The following is a 25,410-nucleotide window of genomic DNA, read 5'->3' as shown; positions in this document are numbered from 1 at the left end:
TAATTTCCATCACTACCTCCTAAACTCCTGGCACAAAAATGTCATTGCCACTCTCATCTAACTGTATGCCCCTCCAGGATGCTCCTTTTACCCTGGTAAAGTCTAAACTCCTTGAGCAAAAAAAGAGAGAAAAGCAGCCCCTACAACACTGCTGTGTTGGGTCTGAGGAACCGCAGGGGGCACACTGGGCCAGGAAGGCGCAAACATCCTTGGGGTGGGGGTGGGGGTGGGGGGCATTACAAGCTGCCTACCCATTCTTCCAACCAGGACCCTACTCTTGTGCAGGTTTGGAAGCTTTGTGCTGGGGCATGGGGTGAGGGAATGGAACCAGCCCCATGGATGAATCCTGATTCATTTCTCAGCCAGTCACGGTTTCTCCACTGTTCTTATCCAGTTTTGGGTTAGGAACAGGTATCCGTTGCAATTCTGGCCATTGAGACTTAAGAAGAAGGCCGTTGGGACTTCCTGGGAAGGTTTTTCTCTCTTACAAAGAGGCACAAGGACAGACGTCACCAAGATAGCAGGATAAGACATCCCCAGGAACATTTCTCCTTACAGTCAGCTAAATAAAAGGGCAGATTTCAACTCATTTGGTACTCTGGAGGACAATAAAACTGGAGAAAGATTCCACAAACCCTGAATTGAAGAAAAGAAAAAAGATAGGAAAGCGGCATGAACCTGCCAATCTAGACTCCTCCCCAATGCTCAGTCCTGCATGGACTGCGTGGCATGTCCTGCCGTGGTTGCTGAACACAGAGTCACCCAAGGCATCAACTTAGAGCCCCACGCACATTCAGACATGAGGAACCAAGGCCACTTAGTTCCAAGGTGGGGCCTGTGTATGTGCACACAGAGCAGTCCCACAAAAATCAGAGATCCATGGCAGAACTATTGGCAAGCTGTGCACGCTCCCAGCCTGGTCCCTAATTGCCGAGGCCCCTAAGTGGAAAACTGGATGTCTTAGAACACTGATCCCATCTGGCTCCATGGGTCAGGGTCCCCTAATGTGTAAGTTGCCAGAGGCAAAAAAAAAAAAAAAAAGCCACATGGAAAGGGGTCACTGAGCAGCTGTAGGACAGGGTCGACCCAAGGGTAGAAAGCTGGAGTGCAAAGGCAGCCCAGCCAGCAGGAAAGGAGTTGAGCAATTCTTAGCTGGTGGGGAGAAAATTCTATATATAAACAGAACAGTCCAGGGCTTCCAGAGGAAGAACAAAGGAAATGGAGTCCTGTCCTGATGGCAAAGAATCTTTTTTCATTTGCTGAAGGCTGCCAAAGCAATATACCAGAAATAGGTTAACTTTACAATGGGGGGTTATTAACTTATAAGCTTAGAGTTCTGAGGCTGTGAAAGTGTCCAAATCAAGGCATCATCAGAAGATGCGTTCTCGCAGAGCTGCAGCTGTGGGCAATCTCCCCTCTCCTCCAGGCCTTATTGCTTTCAGCTTCTGATTCCCAGGATCTTCTCTCTGTTTCTGCCGCTCTGCTGATTCCAGTTTATAAAGGACTGAAGAGGATTAAGATCCACCCTGGGTTATGTCTTACTGGAGCAATCTAATTAAATGACCCATCTAATCTAATTAAAGGCTCACAATAGGTTCACACCCACAGTAATGGACTTATTTAAGAACATAATTTTCTGGGGTGCATAAAAGACTCAAACTACCACAGAATCCAACATAATTGGGTAATCTTAACAGTTATGGCACATGTCCTGGGCAAGATGCAGGTACAGAAAGACCTAAAAAAATCTAAACTGTGAAGCATGCTGCTCTCAGGGTTTAGAATAAGGTGGACCAAGAGTTGAAGAAGAGCCTTAGTGCACAGCCAATCTATAATAAAACCCTAGGCAGGAGTAAAAAACTTCCACAGTTAGCACATGAGAAAAATCAATGCCCAGACATCAACAAAAGTCAAGGAAAAATTAAAACTTCAGAGGAAACACAGACAGTGAACCAACTAACCAAAGGTGTTCAATCAAATCTCCTAAATCAATTCAAGGAGCTAAAGGGAAAAACAGATAGAAATAAACTAAATTTGGAGAGAGAACTAAAGGACATAAGGAAGACAGTGCATGAACAGAAAGAATTAAAAAGTTTTAAAAGAAACATAGCACTTATGGGAATGAAAAATACAATAATGGAGATTAAAAATATAATAGAGACATTCAACAATAGGCAAAAGAATGAATCAGCAAACCAGAAGACAGGATAATCAAAATCATACAGTTGGAAAAGCAGATAAAGAAGTTATTTGTTTTGCTTTGTTTTGTTTTTTAAGTGAGGAGAGCATAAGGGAACTGTGGGACAATATGAAGCATATCAACATAGCATTATAGTAGTTCCTGAAGGAGAGAAGAAAGAAAAAGAGGAAGAAAGAATATTTGATGAAATAATGGCCAAAAATTTCCCAACTCTTATGAAAGACATAAATACACATGTCCAAAAGTGCATTGTACTCCAAAAGAATAATCCCTAATAGACCTACTCCAAGATACATACTGATCAAAATGTCAAATTCCAGAGATAAAGAGAATTCTGAAGAGAGCAAGAGAAAAGAGATTTATCACATACAAGGGATCCTCAATAAGAAGGGCTAATTTTTCATCAGAAATTATTAAGGCAAGAAGACAGCAGTATGACAAATTTAAACTACTGAAAAAGAAAAACTGCCTGCCCAAAATTCTTTATCCAACAAAACTGTCCTTCAGAAATCAAGGCACATTTAAAGTCTTCACAGACAAACAAAAACAGAGAGAGTATGTTACCAAGAGACCAAATCTACAAGATATTAAAGGATATGTTTCAGTCAGAAAGGAAAAAACCTCAAAAAGAAAAACCCAGGAGCAGACAGCTTCACTGGTAAATTCCACCATTCAAAGGAGAATTAACACCAAAACTACTTAAACTCTTCCAAAAATTTAAGAGGAGGGAACAATTCCTAACTCATTTTGAGGTCAGCATCACACCAATACCAAAACCAGATAAAGATATCACAAGAAAAAAAAATTACAGACCAATATCCTTTATGAATACAGATGCAAAGATCCTCAATAAAATATTAGCAAACTGAATCCAACAGTGCATTAAAAAAATTATGCATCACAATCAAGTGGCATTTATCCCAGGTATGCAAGGGTGGGTCAACATAAGAAAAGCAATTAATGAAATACCCCACATTAATAGAACAAAAGAAAACACACACACAATTCTTTCAATTGACTCAGAAAAGGCATTTGACAAAATTTAGCAACCTTTCCTGATAAAAACACTTAGAACTATGAACAGGTATCAATAATCTTAACATAATAAACATAATAATGAAACACCCACAGCTAATGTCATACATAATGGTGGAAGACTGAAAGTTATCCCCCTAATATTAGGAAAAAGACAAGGATGCTCACTGTCACCACAGTTATTCAACATTGTGTTGGAAGTTTTAGCCAGGGGAAAAAATAAAAGGAAGATGTAAAACTCTCCCTATTTGCAGAGGACATGATCCTATACAAAGAGAATCCTTAAAAATCCACAACAAAGCTACTAGCTAATAAAGAAATCTAGCAAAGTGGTGGGATAACAGGTCAACATGCAAAAATTAGTGGTCTCTATACACTCCAATGAACAATTTGAAGAGGAAATCAAGAAAAAAATTCCATTTACAATAACAACTAAAAGAATCAAATACCTAGGAATAAATTCAACCAAGGATAAAAAGGACTTACCATGGAAAACTACAAAACATTGTTGTTAGAAAGTAAAGACGACCTAAATAGGACACTCCATGTTCATGGATTGGAAGATTAAATACTGTTAAGATGTCAATTCCACACAAAGTGAAGACAAATTCAACACATTTCCAATAAAAATTCCAGCAGCCTTCTTTGTAAAAATGAAAAAGCCAATCATCAAATTCACATGGGAGGGTAAGCAGTCCCAAATAGCCAAAACCATCTTGAAAAAGAACAACAAAGTTGGAGGACTCACACTTCCTGATTTTAAAACTTATCATAAAGTAATCAAAACAGTATGCAACTGACACAAGAAAGATATCCTGACCAACAAAACAGAACTGAGCATTTAGAACTAAAACCTCATACCTTTGGCCAATTCATCTTTGACAAATACTTAAATTAACTGTTGCCAGCATATGAGATGCAGCAAGCCTGAGAGATGCTAAACCAAATGATTCACATAGAAACCTTTGGCACAGTGTTTTGGTTCCCTAGGCTGCTCCAGAAAATACCATGCAATGGTTTGGCTTAAACAATGGAAATGTATTAGCTTACAGTTTTGAGGCTGGGAAATGTCCAAATCAAAGCATCGCTTTCATCCTGATCAATGATTGCGGAAGATGCTTGGAGCCTCTACCTCATGGCAAGGAACATGGTCGTGTTTGCTGGTCCTTCCCTTTTCTTCCAGGTTTTACTGATTTCAGCTTCTTGCTTCCATGGCTTTCTCTCTTTCCTGTCTGAACTCATTCCATTTATATGTGTAAGACCCATCATGATTGAAGCGGGACACATCTTAGCCAAAGTAGCCCCATCAAAAGGTCCACGTCCACAGGAACGGATTAGATTTAAGCACATTTTTTCTGGGGTACATATAGCTTCAAACCACCACACATGGTTTTCTCTTTCCAAGCTCTGTACCTCAGCAGCTTGAGTGGAAAAACTGGTGTTTTGTACAGTCAGCCCTGGGCTTAAATCCTGACTCCAGGCAAACTAATGAATTTCTGAATTTCACGTTCCATCATATGTAAAACTAAGATAAATCAATTATTTTTTCAACTAAACAGTCCTCAACATGCTGAAGGCACTGTACCAGACCCAACAGTGGACAAGAGGGGCGCATCCAAGGAGCGGGCGCAGCCATCATCAGGCAGTCACAGCACAGCTGACGCTACGGTATGTTTGGTGTGCCAGCAGGGGACTCGGGGGGCGACGGGCTCCTGAAGGGAGTGGGGCCTCATCTGAGGCACGGAGTATCATTAGGTATTGGCCTGGGGAGGACACAGTGGGTCTGTGTCCACTTTGAGCTTGCTGACAGAGGCTCGAAGAGGAGAGCCAGGAGCACTTATTCCAGGAATGGAACCAAGTTTGGGGGACTGGCCTAGAGAAAGTGAGGGGGCCAACGTGAGAGACAAGGCTAGGCAGCTAAGGCACGGCCTTGTCGACCGCAGAAGGGTTTGGATGCAACCGCAGGACAGCGGAGAGAGAGGGCAGTGATATGACCAGACTGCTGGCTCAGGGAGAATCAACAGGCGGGCAGGGGGCTGGGAGCAGGGGGAAGAGCTGGGCAGCCACCAGGGACAGCCAGGTCTTATTTGAAGCCGATAGGACACATATTTAAGAGGGAACAGATAAGACAGATATTTAAGAGGTGGAGCCAGCTGGTGAGAGGCTAGAGGTAGGAAAGAAGGCAAGGAGAGTCACATCTGATACTCAGATTTCTACCTGAGGCCAATGGGTTAAGCCTGCCCACCAGCACCTGAGGAAGAGTTGGCAGAAAAGCAGATTTCGAGACGAGCAGTTCAGCAATGTGTCCAGTCCCCACGTCAGACACTGTGCAAAGCCTCTGGGATGGAGCCCAAGGTGAATAAAAATGTCAACTCACCTGAATCCTAACTCCTGACTCATCCTGGACAACCCAGTTCTATACACTATATTCCATCAATCTGAAAATATACGTTTTCTTCTCAAGTTTTAACATCTCTGAAATCAGGATATTTTTAAAAATTGACATGACATAGTTTAATGCAGTTCTTTATTAGTGTACATAAAATAATGGTGCATCTTACAGTGGATGCCATCTTAGATTTGATGAAATGCAATAATTTCTACCCATCTTAGAAGAAAATAGCCCTTGAATGTCTCTTCTTAAGATTTAAAATCCCACCTGGTTCCCCCCCAAAAATCTGAACCTGCCTCCAAAAGTCAAGTGCATAGCACAGGACAGTATCTGTAAGAAGACAAAAACCACTCAGGGAACAAGTATCGGAGACAAATCCCAGAACACCCTTTTCTCCAGCATGAAGGGTTTCCAGTCACCACTGTGTGCCCAGGTCATGCTCACACTGCAGAAGAAAAGAGAGGGGCAGCTGACGTTGGACAAACTCCCAGGAGCTCTCAATCCTAACACCCAAGACCAAGTACCAGGAGACAATAATTTTTAAAATAATAGTAGTAAATTCACTGGAATACGCTGAATTTCAGGTAGCAGAGAGATGGGTGTGGCCTGGAGGTCTGAGGAAGGATGTCCTCTAAAAAGGTGGATTTGGTTGGGCTTGAGAGCTCGCCAGCTCTTCCCATTAGAAATACCATGGTCTGGGAAGCAGATGTGGCTGAAGTGATAGGGCCTCCACCTATCATATGGGAGGACCTGGGTTCAATCCCTGGGGCCTCCTAGTGAAAAAGAAGAGAAAACATGCCTGCGCGGCAAGCCAGTGCCCATATGGCGAGCCGAGTGCCAGTGCAGCGAGCCAGTGCCCGTGTGAGTGAGTCATGCAGCAAGATGATGATGCAACAAAAGAAAGACAAAGGGGAGAGTCAAGGTGAAGCACAGCAGAGACCAGGAACTGCGGTGGCACAGCTGACAGGGAACTTCTCTCCACATCAGAGGTCCCCAGGATCAAATCCCAGTGAATCCTAGAGGAGAAAAAGTGAAAAAGAGAAGACAAAAAGAAATAGATACAGAAGATCACACAGCTAATGGACACAGCAAAAACAGCAGGGCAAAGGGGGAGGAATAAATAAATCTTAAAAAAAAAAAATACCATGGTCGAGACCCAGCCCGTTAAGGTCTGACTGATCTTGTTCAAGAGCTTCTTAGATCTTCACTCAAAAATTCAACAAGCACCTCCTGCTACAAACCAAATATGTACAAAGAACAGCTCGTGTGCTTTCAGAATTCCCTACAGCAAAGCCTCACATCTGGTTCACCCCTCATCTGAGGAGAAGACAGGCTGCTGCCACATGCAGCAACTAGAATCTCTTTGACTTCTACTAAAGGTAGTTAATCCCCAGTGGAGTTAAGAAAGGAGACAGAGAAGGGAAACAAGAACTCAGAAGAGGTGGGCATCAGAATTGCTACATGTATGAGGATTTGTACCATTTCACTTCTGAGCTTGGCAATGCCCTGGCCGGGTCACCAGATGGTAAGTCACACCTTTCCTTCCGAAAGCTCTGACCTTCCCAAGGCTTTGCAGCCAGGCCCTATCGATGGATATTAATAATAGCAATGATTATGGGAATGTTCATAAGAATGGTTACATTTAATGTGCCCCATGCTATGCTAGATGTTTTGTTTGGGTTCTCTCTTTTAATTCTCACAGAAATGCTTCAAGGCCAGACACAAAAGGACAAATACCGTATGACTGCATTACTATAAACCAAATATACTGTGTAACATATTGTATGATTTAAAACATGTATATGTATCCAGTACATTTAATTGAGAAATGTATGCTTTCTTTTTTATTTTTTAATTGTTTATATGTTCAATTATTAAATGTACAAAATAAAGTATAAAAAAATTGAAGAAAAAGAAACGCTTCAGTAACACTGATGTGGGCTATGGGTAGGAGCCTCTTTGTCTCTTCGGAGATAACTTTAACCTAAGCTGTCTGTGACTTATGGGTGTGGGTGGGTAAGAGGCAACGGGAGGCCATTTAGCAATGCCAACTCTATATACCTAACAGTCAGTCCAGGGAAACTGATGGTGGTGATGCCGAAACTTAAGGGAACTTGGACTTGGCCTCGAATGGGAAATATGATATAGCCTGTGCATAAATTCAAAATCATCTAATTCTGTATCCACGTGTGCCTAGTCTCTAGAAATCCAGTTAAGTGATATGGGCTTTGAATGTTCAGAAAGGATGTAAGACTGAATGTATATTCAAGGTTGCATCCAGACGAAATGTGGGCAAGATGTTATTTCAAGCTCACCTGAGGTGTGGGCAATATGTTAATTCAAAACCTATCTGGTACTCAGGCAAAGATTTAACTAACAAAGTAGTTTTCTTTGATAAAAGCACCATTTGTATAAAAGCACCACCCTGTATAAAAGGAAATTTAAAATCTTGTTCCGGGCTCGGGTTTGAAACAGAAAGTTCCCGAGTCCCACCAGCCGTCAATAAACCATTTTTCCTTCTCAAAATCATTCCTGAGTCCTGGCCTTTCTATACGCAAAGAATTGAACCTCTCTCAACTTCTACAACAACACTAATCCCATTTTGCTAATAAAGTCCCAGGAAGTGAAGGCAGAAAGAGATGGCTCCTGTGACCTGGTTTAAAAAAAAAGGCATGTTTTTAATTTAGGGGTGGGGTGGTGTATTGGTGTTTATTATTCCTTATACCTTCTATACGCTTAAGGTATTCCAGAGTCATTTTTACAATTATTTTTAAAAATGAGCCTGAAGTTTTCCACCCTGCAACCAGCCTACCTCCACCCATGGATACCAAGGGACGACCCCGCAGAGGTGCTGCCCGGCCCTCCCGCCCCCAGACCTCTGGGTGCATTTACCTGGAGTGTTTTGGCCACTTAAAGGCCTTCCCTGAAGGGGAAACAAAGAGGAAAAAAATAAACAAAAGGTCCAGGCTCAGGAAACTCTTGTTCTCTAAGTACACATGGACAGAGGTCTTCAAACTGTTAAGTGCAAAGTCAGTTTATTAAAAATAATGGTGCCGGCCCTGAGTGGAGCACGGAGGCAAGGGCATGATTTGCAAACCTCTGCTGGGCACAGGGAAGTTTATCAAGTAGAAAGAATGACCACCTCAAACTTCATTGCATGGTTTGTTCAGGAAAGACATGGGCTCTCAAATCCTCTTCATAAAGGTCCTAAACAAAATAAGAGTTCAAGGAATGTTGGAATTGTACTCAAGGAGCTACTGGAACAACTGTAGAGAAGTCCAGTAAGGGCCATAATAAAGAGGAACATTTAAAAAAAAAAAAATTCTCATGTGTGAAATGTACAGAATGTGGAGTATTTACATACATTCAGACTTTGAGTATAAATTTAAAATATTTTAAATAATTATAAAAGGATTTCATCATATCATTACTTTTATGATGCATTAATTTCATGTAACTTATTTTATTTGGAATTCTTAATGATGAACCAAACTTCTAATTACCATGTATAAATAGGCAAAATATAACCAGCCTTATCAAAATTTGCTTTACAATACTACAAAAGAATGAAACTGGAAACTGTCTTTACGGCAACGCCCACCTCAACCTTCAAAAAGCCAGAAAAGCACAAAATGGTTCCATTCCTGGAAATCAGCAGGCACCAAAGCTGAGAACTCAAGGAGAAGGGCCCCATCTGTATACTCCCAGAAACTACCCACTTCTAGACAGTTAGCCAGAGAAAAGGTTCAAAGATTATCTAGCCCAATCATCTCACCCTACAGCTGAAGAAAGAGGCCAAAGGCAGAAATGACTTAACATAAATTATTTACTAGGACACTAGGAGATTAGAAGCAATAAATGGGTGGCAGAGGTGGGGTGTGGCATGGCTATTATACCTAAGGCAGGGACAAATGTCAGCTGACAAAGGCAGATGACACAGAAAAACCAAAAAGCTTATCACAGAAAAGGGATGTTAAGAGCAAAAGAACCCACTACCAACAGTCTAAATAAATTTGTTATTCTCCACCAAAAAAAAAAAAGAGAGAGAGAGAGAGAAGCATGTGACATATCCTAGAACAGTGCCCATCAAGAATAAGATAAACCTGGAAGCTTTCATTCAAAGGGTAAGCCCCAGCCACCTGTCAAGCAAATTCCAGTGGAATGCCTTCTTGCTCAGCAATGCTAGATAAATGTCATACATACACAGTTGTTTTTCAAGGACGGATGAAGTGTGTTCTTGAGATGTACACACACTTGAGACATTAAAGCTAATATTCTGAATTTCAAGGACTAAAATAACTTGTATACAAATGACAATATATCTAAATTGCCTGAAATAAAAATGACTGCCTGCATGCCCTGGAGAACAGACAGTCCTTGTGCATCACACATTACCCCTCCCAAGGCCACCGGGGTATCGAGCAGCACCTTATCAAGTCCCTTGGAGCTGGGGAAGTCCACAGGCAGACTGTGGTGAGGAGCTCACGGCCCCAGCATGAAGCAAGGTCAGCCTCACGTGATCTCTGACCCAGGCCTCCCCTCACCTGCAGCTCGCCTTTACCTCTTAGCAAACACAAGGAAGAAGTGCCTTTGTGAGAGGATGCCCTCTTGGGTTTCTAAGCTTTAGATCCTTTCTTCACCACGCTCCTGGGGTCACGGTCCCCCCATCGCCTCTATGGTTAAGAGGATTTCGGAAGCACCTTCCAAGGTGACATGGCGCCAGGCCGTCTGCCTGCCCGGGAAGGCGCATCCTCACAGGGGGCCAGGATCCGTGCCTCAGCCTTTACCTTCTGAGGTGTATAATTTTAGCTACTTTTGCCTCAGCCAGCTTCTTTTCTTCACAATTGCTTCAAGCGTGATTTAGAGGGAAGAACGGGGGCTTTGGAGCCAGAAAAACCTGGGTTAAATCCCAGCTCCAGCACCCAAACTGGGAGCTCTGTGCCTGGGAGCAAGTTATTTCGTCTTCCTCAGCCTCCGTTCACTCCAGCGTGAAAAGAGCCGGCTGTGCTGGGTGAATGGCCTGAGTAGGGCTTGGCAGACACTCGTTTGCTCCCCTCCCACTCTCCCTGCTCTCCCTCTTCTTTCTCTTCAGAATGTTTTCTCCAATCTCCACTCTTTGACCCCTCCGCATATGCTTCCAGTTGGCAACATCTACACCTGAATGGCAAAGTATGTGAAAAAACCCTATCAGGAAGTGTGGTTCCAGAGTGCTGCCAAATTGTGGTTCTTGAAATAGAAATAACAAGACTGCAAAATAGGGCTGCACTCTAAAGGGCCTTCTGAAGATTGAGAAACAGAGAAGAGACCCCCCCCCACTCCCCCAGCCCACCTGTCCTCCTTCCCCAGTAGAAATAGATGCCAGATTTAGCAAATAAAAATGCAGAACACCCAGTTTGACTATAATTTCAGATAAACAATGAAGATATTTTTTTGGTATGTCCCAAGTATCACAGTAGAGAAGGAAAATGTTTCTCTAGCAAAGACAGAAAACAGTAGAGAAAGAAAAATAAAGACCCCCATTGCCAGTGAAAGAGGCAGCTGGCCCTTCTGAAGCAGGCTAGTGAGACAGGGAATTAATAGACGGATCTGGAACCTGGCAGAGAGTCCATGCGGACATCAGTAACCCCCAAGACGGCTGCTGGAAGACCCCCACCGCCAGGATTCTGCTACCTAGAACAAAGACTTCTTCTGGAAGCCAGGAGAAGCCCTGGCTATTCCCCAAGGACTTTATCATTGGGTCCTTACTGGGAGATTGATGGGTGGGGTAATCAATCAAAACAGCAAACAGCTGGAACCCCTCCCCTGCCATTAGCAACGGGGTGGAATAATTAACAGTTTAAAAGCCAGGCACACACCTGAGTGCTCTCTTGCTCTGGACCCGTTCCGGTCCTCTGTGCACTGCCCTCGCCGTTTTTCCTCTACCATGTGGCCATGCAAGAAAACCTGGGGATTTATAATCTATAATGGGGAACTGTGGCTTAAAAATCAGCCCTGTTCATCCCTTTTCACCCCCTTCCTCTCTACCTGGGACCCCTGCTCTGTTCTTTTGTCCCATTTCTCTTCCCTCCCTACCTGAATAAATTACTGGCCTAACTTGAAATTCATTTCTCCAGCACAGTCCAAGAACCTAAACGAAATCCGGTAACACTTCCACATGGCGTCACCAGAGAGAGCGTAAAGTTCTCTGACCAAGAAGGAACTACTGCTGGAGTCATAACTCGGTGGGACGTGCCGGAAGGCTAATCGGCAATCAAGTGCACACGCATGGTGTTTCAACTCCTTTAAACACTGGAGGTAACTGAGGAGGCGAATGAGATTTGAAGACCACAGCTGCTCAAATATTCTGAATGTCAGTGCAAAACCCTCGCCCACCAAATGAGGTTTAGGATATTTTTTTATTCATGAAGTTTATGATACCTTTTATTCATTAATTTTTAAACCATTTCATATGAGCACTTATTTTATATTTCTTAGAATCCTAAGAATGTTGGGGAAGAAGAGATAAGCCACCATATTTAAAATTGAGTTTTCTCTTTATTTGGATTTTATTTTTTCTGTTTTAAAAGAAATAAGGTTGATTACCTGCCACATGAAAAATGTACATTAGTGTCGGGATTATTGCACAAACCTCCAGTTCTCTCCTCACTAGCCTGTAGGCAAATATTTGGTTATTTTGTTCACTGTGGCATCCCCAGCATGTGGAACAGTACCGTACATGGCAAACAGTAAGCATTCAATTAAATTATTTATCAAATATTGAAGAAACATAAGATAAAAATAATGATGCGTCATACTGGGGTAAGATATATGATTCATGGAAGCCAAACATGAATCAATGTGAGAATTCCTTCAGACTTAAAAAAAAAAAAAAAAAAAGCCTTTTACTGAAGCCCCTCATTTACTTTTATTTTTTCAGTTTTCAATCAGAAAATTATAAATAGCTGGGAGGGGGTTGAGATTTTCCTACTTCTGATATTACTCTTCAAAAATGCAGAACAGAGCATTTTCACTGTTGGCATTTTATGTTACACTGAAAAAAAGTACATGAAGTGACATCCTTTTACAGTGCTTCTTCCCAAGGCTCCCTGCTCCAGCTAAGAACAGACAAGGAATCCCAGATTAAAGGACGTGCGTCTCATAAATTTTTGGCACAACAGGCATTCAACATATGTTTGTTCCCTTCTCTCACCCTTTTAACAAAGGTCCAACTCAACAACCTTTAAATACGAGATGCATCAAAACCCAAAATGCCGAAGGAAATTCTCCTTACCTCTCAACAGAATCTCGGATGAGCTGCTGCAAGTCCACCTCCTGCTTCCTCAGGGTTCCGAAGGAAGACTGACTCTCCAGGAAGCCTTTCCCTCCAACATTCAGTTTGACCTTCCCCAGGGCAGTCTCAATGGCCCCACTCACGTGGTTTTCAAACTTGCCCTCGTACTTCACAAAGTCAGACTCCACCACCACTGGAATGAATGAGACATGCAGAGGGGTCCAGTCACAACATGGCCGCCTCGCGCCTTGGGTTACCTCGCTTTTCCAATCCTGTGGAGACCCTTGGGAAAATGTGGCTTGTGTTCTAAATGGAAAGCTAGCAACCATGCTGTGTGTGTGGTCAAAAGAGCATGGCTCAAGCAATTGGGCTCCCGTCTACCATGTAGGAGGTCCGGGGTTCAACACCCAGGGCCTCCTGGTGAAGGCGAGCTGGACCATGTGGTGAGCTGGCCCACATGGAGCGCTGTCCCACGCAGGTGTGCTGCCCCGTGCAGGAGTGCTGGCCCATGCAGAGAGCTGATCCAGCAAGATGAAACGCAACAAAAAGAGACACAGAGGAGAGACCATGAGAGATGCAGCAGGCCAGGGAGCTGAGGTGGCACAAAAGAATGATCACTTCTCTCCCACTCCAGAAGGTCCCAGGATCAGTTCCTAGAGCCGCCTAATGATAATACAAGTGGACACAGAAGAACGCACAGCAAATGGACACAGAGAACAGACAATGGAAGGAGGGGGAGAAATAAATAAATCTTTTTAAAAAAAAAAAGCATGGCGCCCCTCACCTGGATGCTGAGGGCACCTGTGCCCTGGTGGCCAGGGAATCCCTGGGTTCTCTTTTTTTTTTTTTTCTGAGGTACCAGGAGCTGGGGATTGAACTGAGGACCTTGTATGTGGGAAGCCGGTGCCTAACCACTGAGCCATATTGGCTTCCCACTGGGTTCTTCATGATTATTTGTTTTCGAATTCCAATATACATATAATAGGGGCACAAAAATATGTGTATGGTTTTATAAAGCATTTTAAAGTGAACATTTTGGGATGTGGATGTGGTTCAGGTGACTGGACTCCCGCCTACCACATGGGCGGTCGCCAGTTCAGAGACCGGTGCCTCTTAAACAAAACAAGGAGCTGGTGCAATGGGCAGGCACGGTAGGCTGACACAAGAGACACAAGAAGAAAAAACATAATGAGAGACACAACAAAGCAGAAGCAGAGGTTCCCAATGCCCGCTAAAGAACACAATGAGCTGATATGACAGGCAGGCACAGCGAGCTGATGCAACAAGATGATGCAACAAAAGTCATGGGGAGGAAAAAAACATAATGAAGGATGTAACAAAGCAGGAAATGGAGGTGGCTCAAGCAATTGGGTAACTCCCTTCCACATCAGAGGTCCCGGGTTCAGCTCCTGGTGCCTCCTAAAGAAACAAGGAAGATGAACAGTCACAGCAAGTACAAACAACGAGAGGGTGGGGAGAAATAAATAAATAAAATAAATCTTTTTTTCAAATAAAGTGAAGACTTGTTTAATCACTATCTAGGCCATGCAACAGAACATAGCAGTGTGTGCTTTTCCAGGGTGAAGACTGAAAAGAGCCTAGATGAGAACAACGTCCAAGCAGAGAGACAAGAGCAGTCCCTGCCCCAGCAGCTGGCAGGTCTGCTCTGTCCTGCCCGTGGGCATCTTCTCTCCCTACCCACCAGTGGGAGAACATTCCCCTGGCCTTCCTTATCATCTCCATGCCAATCTTTATTTCCCTTCCCAAATTTATCTTTTTATAGGTGACCTCTACCCAGTCATTCAATTCCTTATCTTGCAATTCCTTATCTCTGTCTTCCTGATAGAGCCCTCCCCTCCTGTGGGACAGACGTGCCATCCTTCTTTCCTGGCTTTGCAGACACTAAGGGCTATGCCACTACTCAGTTGGTCTCTGGTTCAATCAAGCGACTGGAAATTGCCATGTTCCCCTTCGGGCCATACCCGGGTGGTTGCCACCAGATTGTCTTCAAGAGCTGTTCTTATTATGGGAACCCTGAAGACAAACTGCTGATGATCTCTATCTGAACTGCCACTCCTCCCACATGTCTCTAGATTTCTACTTTTCTTATTTTTAATCCAACCACATAGCACCATAAAAAGTCTTAGGCATCACCATGCAGCAAGGATAAGTAAGAGTCTGCTAGCAACTTCACCTTGAACTCTTTCATCTCCCTGAGAAAAGGCTCTCCTTGACTCTGGTTGCACCTGAGTAGGATTCTCTGCCTAAGTCACCCCCATCACCTCCCCTACATTTCTTTCACTCCAGTAAAGGAAATCCACTGCTTAACCAGCTAATGAGAATGAATTACCATTCATTCAATTTGTGTGACACATTGCAATTTACAAAGCAAAGAAGCACACCTACTTCCCAAAAAGACTGTGAAAATGCCCCAATTCAAAGGCTTTTCCTTTTAACAAACCCTTTGGGAGGCAGGATAGAGTAGTTGAGAGTTCAGGATTTTATCTCCACTCTCATATTACTAGCTGTGTAGCATTTATCCCCCTGAACCCCAGGATTCTCTTATGCAGTTTGGGGTGACTAACCATGCCCCCCTTGATGGAGTCTGTTGCAAGTTGGCATCTGTAAAGCTTGCGCTACCAAGCCGGGCACGAGCAAGAGCTGAATCCAGCCCCCAGGTTTAGGCCAGAGCAACACCTTTTCCTGATGAGCAGGAGAGTCATGCTTCCTGACAGGCTAGCCAGACAAGCATTTTAGCTTCAGGGACACAATCCTGGTCTCAACTTGGGCTTCTTACCATGCCTGGACACCCTGGCCCCGAGTGGGTGGCGGACAATCAAGAATTTGGCTGTGTGTTCCTAAAAGCCACTCCAGAGGTACATAAAAAAGGATGCCATTTGTGTACGCTTCCAGGAAGTCATCAGCTGCTGCTGGGGAAAGTACTGCTGTTCTGGGCAATACAAACCCATGGAAAGGTGCTGCATGGAGGGGGGAATAATCACAAAGTGACGCATCCTGACCCTGCTCAGTGGGTAAGGTCCAGGATGCTGTGCTGTTCTCTTATCACAGCCCTAACACCAAGGAGACACAGGCGCAGGGATGAGTGCCGACCACAACTGATTAGCATATTTGGGGCTGCTTCATCTGCAGGGACTGAGACTGGCCTCAACCATCTAATTCAATTCTACAGTATCATTCAGGACACCATAAAGGAGGGGCATTAACAGCGTAGCGCAGGGAAATTCCAACTACTCAGGGATCCGTGGTCTATTTTATGAATCTTTTTCTATTGCCTCTGCTCACAATTAGTCATTTCACCATTCAACAGCAATTCTCCCAGAAAATACACAAATCCAGAAAAAAAAGTATGTAAAATTATTTTCAGTTCATTGGCCCATTGCTCAGCAGCTCTGCTAATGAGGCTGGTTGAAGAGAGCACTGGCTAGAATGCCTGTCTGGAATAAAGTATGGGGATGATCTGTAAACTTAAATTACTCTTCTATCTCTTTTTCCCTGTCATACAGATGTTGTCACAGAATTAGGAAACTTTAGAGCTGGAGGGGACTCAAACTCCATTTAGTGCAATAATTATGAGTTAATGGCACTTTCACGTATCACCATTTTCCAAAAGTAGTATAACAATGAGTACCAAGCCTTCGAAAAATGCCCAGCTCCCAGCTCAGTAATTCTATTTCTAAGAATCTGCTCTTCCATTGCTAGAGTATATGGGAACCTCTTATATTCTTTAATGTAACATTTTGTGTGATCTACGTATCTTAAAAAAAAAAAAAAGATAATTTTAAAAAAATTTAAAGAAAAGAATCTGCTCTAAGGCAATCGCTTAAGGGAAAAACAAAGCAAAACAAAACAAAAACCTTAAATATTCATCACAGTTTTATTTATTAAGCTCTAAATCAGAATGATAAAACAAATTATGGTATACACACACAATGGAATGTGTTCATTAAAAAGAGTATTAAATAATACTTAAGCCTATAGAGGAAAGTTTAAATAAGGTTTAAAAAAAAAAAGGAGTATATAAAGTTGTGTGTAGAATCCTTCCAATTTTGTTTTTTTAGAAATTATATACACTGGGGACCCAATGTGGCTCAAGCAGTTAAGCGCTGGCTTCCCACATGGGAGGTCCTGGGTTTGGTTCCCAGTGCCTCCCCCCGCCCCAAAAAAAACACAAACAAACAACAAGCAAACAAATGAAAAAACTAACTCAGGGCAGCCGATGTGGCTCAGTGGTTGAGCACCAGCTTCCCACCTGCAAGGTCTGGGGTTTAATCCCCAGTCCCAGTAACACACACACACACACACACACACACACACAAATGTAATCCAAGTATTAATAGAGTTTACCACTTGGTGGAAATTTTGTTGATTTTTAAATTTTCCTCTTCTGGATTTTGGAAATACTCTCCTGTAATGCAGTGTCTGGCTCCATTTCTGATGTTTGGTGAGGGCTTTCAAGCTCATCTCCCCTTCTCCTTCTGCCTCCACATCCGGGCAAAGTGGTCAGAAAGCCCAGGTGCTCCCTCCTTTGCTGCTGGTGGGACATTCAAACCCTAAAATCCCAGCTGGCACATAAGAATCCTCATTCCAGGCCTAATTGCAACAAAAGCAGATCCAGTCTCCTTTCCCAGCTCTCTCCAGCCATTTCTGGACCAGCTTGGGAGCTTGTCCTGCTCTCTCCAGATAGCGTCATTATATGAGTAATAAACTTTTTCATACCTTCTTGGTGTGTGTTTGGCATCATCAGCCTCAACATTGGAACCAAATTTTGGGAATGGCCCAAGTTTGTAGGATGACAAAATCTACAACGGGTATGTCTCATTTTTATAGCAAAAATGGCAATACTACTTTTTAAAGAGTAAGCGATAACTTTTCATGTCAGGCAGGCCTGCAGCATTTTAAGAAAGGACATTTCTTAATACAGTGGGGAAGAAAACAAGAAAACACCATCTCTGGATTCAAGACACATCATCTTCCATTCTGGGCTAATCGTAGAATCTACCCAAAGAAACATACCTGGACTCAGATATTGGTATTCTGTGAGTACATCTCCAAGGGTGATGGATAAAAACTGGTACTTGGGTCTCTGCCAGAACCAGAATCTCTTCTTTTTGGTGACTAGACTTAGAAGTTGTAACTTATCAGAGTCATTCAAGTTTGATACGGCAATCAAGTTCCCACCAGTATCTACTTCTCTAAGAAAATTCCTTGTTGCCTTGGCAAACATTCTGAGGGCTCCAGAGTACCTGCAAAAATAAAATTCTCTCAAAATAAAATAAGAAGTTACTATTTTGAGGCTTTTTCTCCCCCCCAAAAAATTACCTCAGTTTCTCCCTAGCATCCAGTCAGTTCACATAAAAGAGTATCTTTTCCCTGGAAAAACCTCAAGTTTGAGTTCAATTGATGACACAGAAATTAAATTGAGATATTGAAAGAATAGTATCAGTCAGAATAGGCTAGATTATGCTTTTGAAATAAACAACAACTAAAACTCAGGGGCTTACAACAATAAAGTTTTATTTATGCTCACACTACATGTCCAATAGGGGACAGGAGAGCACTGCTCAAGGCAGTCATTCAGGGAGCCAGACCAAAGGGGCAGCCACAGTTTTTAACATTATCAATCATCATACACAGGAAGAAGTTCTGGGGAGGTCACACCAGCAATTAAATGGTCTAGCCAAAAAGTGACACATCTCACTTCCACTCACAACTTATCAGAACTAGTTACATGGCCTCAGCCAACCATAAGGGTCAGGAAATGCAACTCTAATGTATCTCTGGAAGGCAGAGAGTGAGAAAAATTGGTGGACAACATAATGACTACTCCTCTACGTATCTTACTTAAGACTATTTCTCTGAAGGGACAAACATTAACATGCTTTTCTTCTCTGTTCAGAAATGGAAAGTAGTAGGTATTACTTTTTAACCCAGAAATGAAGAAGGTACAGTCACACTTCAGCTGGAGAGGGAAAGAAAATAGAGACACACTGAAAATAGAAAAGAACTGTGTTCAGTGAAAGAAAGACGGACTACTCAAAAAAATGGTGTTAGGACAACTGACTAACCATCTGGAAAAAAGTAAAGCCAGAAGCCTAACTCAAACCATACACAGAGAAAATTCCTAATGGATTAGAGGTTTCATTGAAGAAAAATAAAACCATAAAATGAATATCTACAAACTATAGGTAAGAAGGACCTTTAGAAACAAATGCTAAAGATGAACCCAAATAGAAATGATATACAGTCTTGATTAAACTGAAATTTAAAACTTCAAAATTAAAACATAAATAATGTCAAAAGGCAAATGGGAGATTGAGAAAATACTTCCAAAATTTATGCCAAAGGGAAAGAATCCTTAGTATATAAAAATCTTCTACAAATAAAAGTTTTTAAACACTTCAATAGAAATATGGACAAAAGTTAAAAACAATTCATACATATGTAAATCACACATAACCAAATATATATACACATATACACGCACACACACATAATCAAATCATTATTACTCTCAAAAGTACACATTGAAATAGCTTTAAAAAAAAAACTATTCATGGTGAAAAGTCAAAATCCCTAATAACCATTACATGAATGTAAGGGAAAGAACTGTGTTTATTTTTATTTTACCCTGCTTCTGGCATAACCACATATATAAAAAAATCAAATCATTTAAGAGCTAGACATAATCTTAGACTTTAAATCTCCTCTAGCCATTTGCCTTACTTTTCACTCATTCTTCTCTAAAGTACTTTTTCAGAGTTTTTTGTGAAGCAGTACCTCCCTAACCTTGTTCTTGATAATTAACAGTAAGAATTAACACTTAAAGAGATTCTTTCTGATAATCAGTGAACTGCTCATGTTCCCGTCTCTAATCTCTCATTAAAGTAAGCCTAAAGACCGTGCATGCAATGGAACTCTCATTTTTTCATTTACCAAATCATTTATTGAACCATTTATGAATTATTCTTGAGTAGCTATTATACCTTTGACACTATGTTTGCACATGAGATATAGAGATTAAAAATAAACAGGTTAGGGAGGCTGATGTGGTTCAGGTGCTCGGGCTCCTGTCTACCATATGGGAGGCCCCAGGTTCGATTCCTGGGGTCTCCTGGTGAAGGCAAGCTGGCCCTGTGCCACTGCGGAGAGCTGATGGCTGAGAGCAAGTGCAAACAAGGCAGGGAGAGAATAAATTTTTTAAAATGAAAATAAAAAATAAATAAACAGTAAGTTCTATGTTAGATATTGGCATGGTTTGCTAAGGGAATTGCACCAAGAAAGAGGCATCTAAATCCAATGGAGAGAGGTGTGGAGTCACGGAAGTTCTCCTGAAACAGGTGGCCTCCAAGCTGCATTTTATAGGATAAGTGGAAGTAAGCCAGGAAAAGGCGGGCTGTGAGGGCATGCCAGCAGATGAGGGGCAGTTAAAAAAGCAAGAGTTTGCGTGTGTGGGGTGAAGGGCGGTAGGGTATCAGTGGAGGGAAGATAATGCAAGTTAAGGCTTGTTACCAGCAAGCTCGTGGTGGTCCAGGACCAGGAGATCTGGTGCTGTGCTGAGATTCCTTGACAGCCCCAGAATTGCTTGTAAAGCCCTGAGATTGAGTCGTGCCCTGGAATGCAGGATTCTAGAATGGGGAAGGGCAGAGGACGAGGCTGAGAAGGCCCCTGGTCCACGCTTCCCTGCTGGGGAGCCAGGGCAGCAGGAGCCACAGGAGCACTTGTGTAGGGAGCAATGTGACCAGAGGGTCATTTAGAAATATCTTCCGGAAGCAAAACAGGAAAAAGACTAGAAGTGAACAAGAAATGACGGTGCCCAAGAATAGACAAGATACTGGTTTGATGGTCTTCACTGGAACTCAGGGTGGACTTGGGAGAACGGGAAAGAGAGGAGACGCTCTAGGATGTCCTCCAGGTATCATCTTAGGTACGGTTTGGGTGACGGGAGAGAAATGCCAGTTACCAAGAGAGGGAATTTGGTGGGGAATTGACTGTTGGGGGACAATAAGATCAAATATGGAAGCCAAATTAAGCTTGCCATTAAAAAAGAAACAAAATAAACCCCATCTGTTATGAGCAGCAAAGCCTTAGTGATGACACCAATTCCCTCCCAGAGGGTTTACAGAGTGAAAAAAGGGAAATCCTAAATTAGTTTTTAATACTTTTTCTCATCTAACTTCAAACAGTGCTCATATTGCCTTCTTGACAGAGCAGGTTGCTTTGGGGACAGTTTACTAGAGGTGGATACTGCTTCTATAGGTTTTTATTAGGATCAGGCTTATTCAAAGATGGAACTCTTAAGAGAATATTCTTGTGAAGTTAAAGTTAGAGGTTTCTTTTCTCATTAGTATGTTTGACTATGTCATGTATTCTATGGCTCAAAATCTAAACTACATAAAAAGATACACACAGAGAAACCCCATTCCTACCCCTGACTCTTGGACCTTTTACACCCCACACACACTTTTTTTTTTTAATACAAATACAATTAACAAAGAATCTACACACTGTTCTCCACCTTGCCTTTGCCAGGAAAGATTAAATAATCTGCCCTGCTCCAAATGAAAGAATGCCCTAGAACCCAAGTTGCCTGGCACTGATAAGGGCAGTAATGCCTCAATTTACCAGAAGTCAGACTTTGAATTCAAACCTTAAGAATGTTCCAAGAAGGGGGAAACGGACTTTGGCCCAGTGGTTAGGGCGTCCGTCTACCACATGGGAGGTCCGCGGTTCAAGCCCCGGGCCTCCTTGACCCGTGTGGAGCAGGCCCATGCGCAGTGCTGATGCGCGCAAGGAGTGCTGTGCTACACAGGGGTGTCCCCCGCGTAGGGGAGCCCCACGCGCAAGGAGTGCACCCATAAGGAGAGCCGCCCAGCGCGAAGGAGGGAGCAGCCTGCCGAGGAATGGCGCCGCCCACACTTCCCGTGCCACTGACAACAGAAACGGACAGAGAAACAAGACGCAGCAAAAAAACACAGAAAACAGACAACCGGGGGAGGGGAGGGAAATTAAATAAATAAAAATAAATCTTAAAAAAAAAAAAAAGAATGTTCCAAGAAGGAAGTACATGGAAATGGCCTCAAGGGAGCAATTCTTTCAAACTGCTCATGGTCTTGGACCCAATGTAGCTCCCGGGCTCCCATACGGGGCCTTAAGAACAGTCCTCCAGAGGAGCCCAGACCCAAGGATCACCAGCCAGCCCGAAAGGCACAGCCACCAGGAAGAAAAAATTGCCTTGATTTGGTCTTTTTCTGACCTTAACACCATAGCCAATAAATTCCTACAGTTTATGCAAAAAAAAAACCAACCCAGTCCTCATACACCTGTCTAACTGACTTCCCATACGGTTTGAACCCAGAGAGCCAAAGAGAATGGGGTGACCATAAGCCAGCTTGAATCAGCTTCCTGGACAAGGAATCTTCAGGGGAGAGGCCAAGAAAACAAGATGACACAAAATTAGCAAAGCATATAGCCAACTATGGTATGGCTTGTGGGAACAAAGAAATCTGAAATAGTTTCCAAGGTGATAACTGCATGAGAGGATACTATCATCACTAGTGTCCATTCTTCAGACAGGTTAAGGGTCATGGAACTATTAAGCCTCACACCCCATTCAGAATTCCTCTCACATGCTGGTCTGTGTGATCACTGGGCCTCTGCTTGAACAGTTCTAGGAAAGAAACCTCAATATTGAAATGGACTAGATAAAGAGAGGGGCAACTGTTAGTTGAGCACCTATTATGAACCAGGTATTGGGTAAATGCTTCATACACATAGCCTCATTTAATCTTTACAATAACCATATAAAGTAGTCATTGTCCATCTTTTACAGATGTGGAAACTGAAGTTCAAAGATGTTAAGTGACTCACCCAAGGTCATAAGAAAGAGAAGCAACCCTGACATCTGGAGGCTGGCCTGGTGCTATCAGCTAGGCCCTGATGCTGCTGCACCTGGCCTGGCACTTACAGCTAGGACTTGGTGTTCTCCTGTTGAACATGAACTACTTCACAGAACATCAACATCAGACAAGGTCACTCATGATCACCTTGGACCACGACAAAAACAAGGCTGCTCGGTAATCATGTCTGAACACAGACGAAACACAAACATTGCCCAAACCACAAAAATGATCACACATCCTCCTATCCTGACTAACATGAGGATTGCTGCTTCTTTAACAATGATAGGTCTAGCATTGCTCTCGGCTCCCCTCTTCTGGATAAGCTTCATGAAGGTAGCCAAGCATAGAATTTGCCCCATTTCTGACAGCATCCAATCCAGGACAAAGCCCCATTTCCTTAAACTCTTCCCAAAATCACCTTCCACAACCCCACACCTTATAATAATCCTTCCTCTTATTGACAAGCTCCAGGATTCTCCATGGTGAGGTCTCCTTCATGGCAAGGAGCAATGACCTCAGCCTGTTCAAGTGTGTTCCTGGTGGTCCTTGGCTGGAGGCCGCTGACCGTCATGTCAGGAATCAGTAGTGAGCCAAGATTCCAACCGCTGCCCCCTGACTCCAAACACTGTGCATTTCAAAATGCATTTCAAAAATGGTCAGCTTCTTTTTTTAAAGTTTGGGCTCAAAAATCACTGCTATGGAACATGTTATTTCTTCACTGTCTGGGGAAATGAGACGTGGCTCCACTTGTCTCACTCTTAACTTCAGCACATTTTGAGTTATTTTTAGTTTTCTAAATAACAAAGTGAAATTGAGTCTATTCAATTAAAACAGAGGTGGTATCCTTTTACATCTTCCTGTGCTTACAGCCCAGTACCTGAACTTATTTGCAATAAGTAGACAAATTAAAGAAATGGCATACTATCATGTCTTTCTAAAGTAAAAACCAGTATGTAAAATAAAAAGCACATGGTCACAAGCCAGGCCAGTAGCTCCAAAAAAGGAGTCAGGGCAAGGCAGCAAATGCATTTGGCAAGTGGAGTTGATAACAAAAGAGAAAGGTTGATTAAGGATAGGAAAAAACCCTCTGCGCACCCAGAGAGCTGAAAAAGAACAGAAAGAAAAGCACTCTGGAATCTGTAGAGCTTCCTCTCAAAGGCTATTTCTTTCTCAGATCTAACTGCCTGGGTTCAACTTCTCTGCTTTCCTTTATAAGCAGAGCTTGGTGGTGGTGGATTTTGAGAACGATTTAGTTAGTCCACATTTACTCAGCTTCTTCTCTGACCCCAGGACACTCTCTTTCTCCCCATTCTGACTCGGCTGTCTGTCCATCTGCCTCTTGATGGCGGCGATCCCAGGACACCCATCTCTCCTTCACCATTTTGAACAGAGTAGATGCTTCACGTGTATTTGTCTTTTTCCTTTTAAAACAGTCTACAGCAAAGACCCTTCTACGAGCTGACCTCCGGTATTTCCCCCTCAGATGCCGATGGGAAACGGGCTCCCAAAGGGGCAGAGGTCCGCCCGTGCAGGCGCGGAAACCAGGGCAGCGTTCACGGCGCCCGCTCGCGCTGAGACCTCGGCGGAGCCCAGGCCCTCCCCAGGCTTAGGCCGCGGCGGTTCAGACAGTCGGAGACCCGCGTCCACTGCCAGGCTTTCCTTCACACGCACACGCAGCCGCAGGGCCCGAGCAACCCCCGGGGAGAAACCGGAAGACACCCAAGGATCGAGGCCGCCCCCGGAGCATCCGCGGAAGAGAGAGCGGGGAAGGGGCGGGAGCGGACTGGAAAGGGGGCGTCGCAGGGCGAATGGAAGCGGGGACGCGCCGGGTTACGGGACCGCGACTGCGCTGGGAAGGGGTGAGGGTCTGAGGGTCCGACGGGACCAGGTCCTCCAGCGGCGGGGCAGCCACAGCCGAGAGCAGAGCCCCAGAGGAGGAGAGGGACGCGCAGGCGGAGGAGTCCGGCGGCCACGCGGCGCCGCCCCGCGCCTGCCCGCGCCCCCGGCGCACTCACCCGCGCCGGCCCCGCAGCCCGGGCAGCTGCGCGCTCCCCGCCGGCGCCCGCCGAGTGGAGGAGCCCCGCGCGGGGCGGGCCGGGGGCAGGGCCGGGGCGGGCGCGCGGGAGGGAGGCGGGCGGCCGCTGGGGACCTTCGTTGCGTCCCCGCCTCCTGGAGGGTGGAATCGGTTGGGAGAAAGGCGCCGGGAGGGCCTCGGTCTGCAGAGGGCGCAAGCGGGGCCCAGGTGAGGCCCAAGAAGGCTGATTGCGTCCCCAGACCTTCAAGAGGGCCCCTCTTTAGCAGGCTGGTTCCCTTTTCCGTGTTGTTCCCCTGGATCACTAACGTTCCAGGACTCCGCGATGGCCGAAGCCCTCCATACCTTTCAGGGTCCAAGAGGTGGGGTACACCGGGGAAATGTCAGGGCTCCTCACAGGAAGAGTAGACTCTGCCTTCCCAAAGGCTCCACCTCTTCCAGCGCGGTCCTGTAGGAGGTTGGGTGTGGACTGGGCCTTGTGGCTTCCTTGGAACGGCCAAGCTCTCTCCCGTCTGTGGGAGCCCCTAATGCCAGTGTCTGACGGCGCAGGGATTTGTGGAG

The 25,410-nt window shown here is 44.0% G+C and overlaps 1 protein-coding gene across 1 annotated transcript in view; it reads right to left on the bottom strand.

The window, feature by feature from the left end:
- The window catches only part of GSDME (gasdermin E), a 62,129-nt gene extending 37,216 nt beyond the window's left edge, over positions 1–24,913 (bottom strand). The window contains exons 1-3 of the mRNA XM_004447553.2: positions 24,833–24,913; positions 17,932–18,161; positions 12,898–13,090 (exon numbers count right to left, since the gene is read on the bottom strand). Coding sequence (XP_004447610.2) covers positions 12,898–13,090; positions 17,932–18,142 — 404 coding nt within the window. The 5' untranslated portion in view covers positions 18,143–18,161; positions 24,833–24,913. The remainder of the gene's footprint in view (positions 1–12,897; positions 13,091–17,931; positions 18,162–24,832) is intronic.
- Positions 24,914–25,410: the final 497 nt, after the last annotated feature.

This window comes from Dasypus novemcinctus, chromosome 5 (assembly GCF_030445035.2).
Source record: "Dasypus novemcinctus isolate mDasNov1 chromosome 5, mDasNov1.1.hap2, whole genome shotgun sequence".
NCBI classification, from domain to species: Eukaryota; Metazoa; Chordata; class Mammalia; order Cingulata; family Dasypodidae; genus Dasypus; species Dasypus novemcinctus.
The sequence above is the reverse complement of the archived record's forward strand: the minus strand, read 5'-3'. Positions and strand labels throughout refer to the sequence as shown.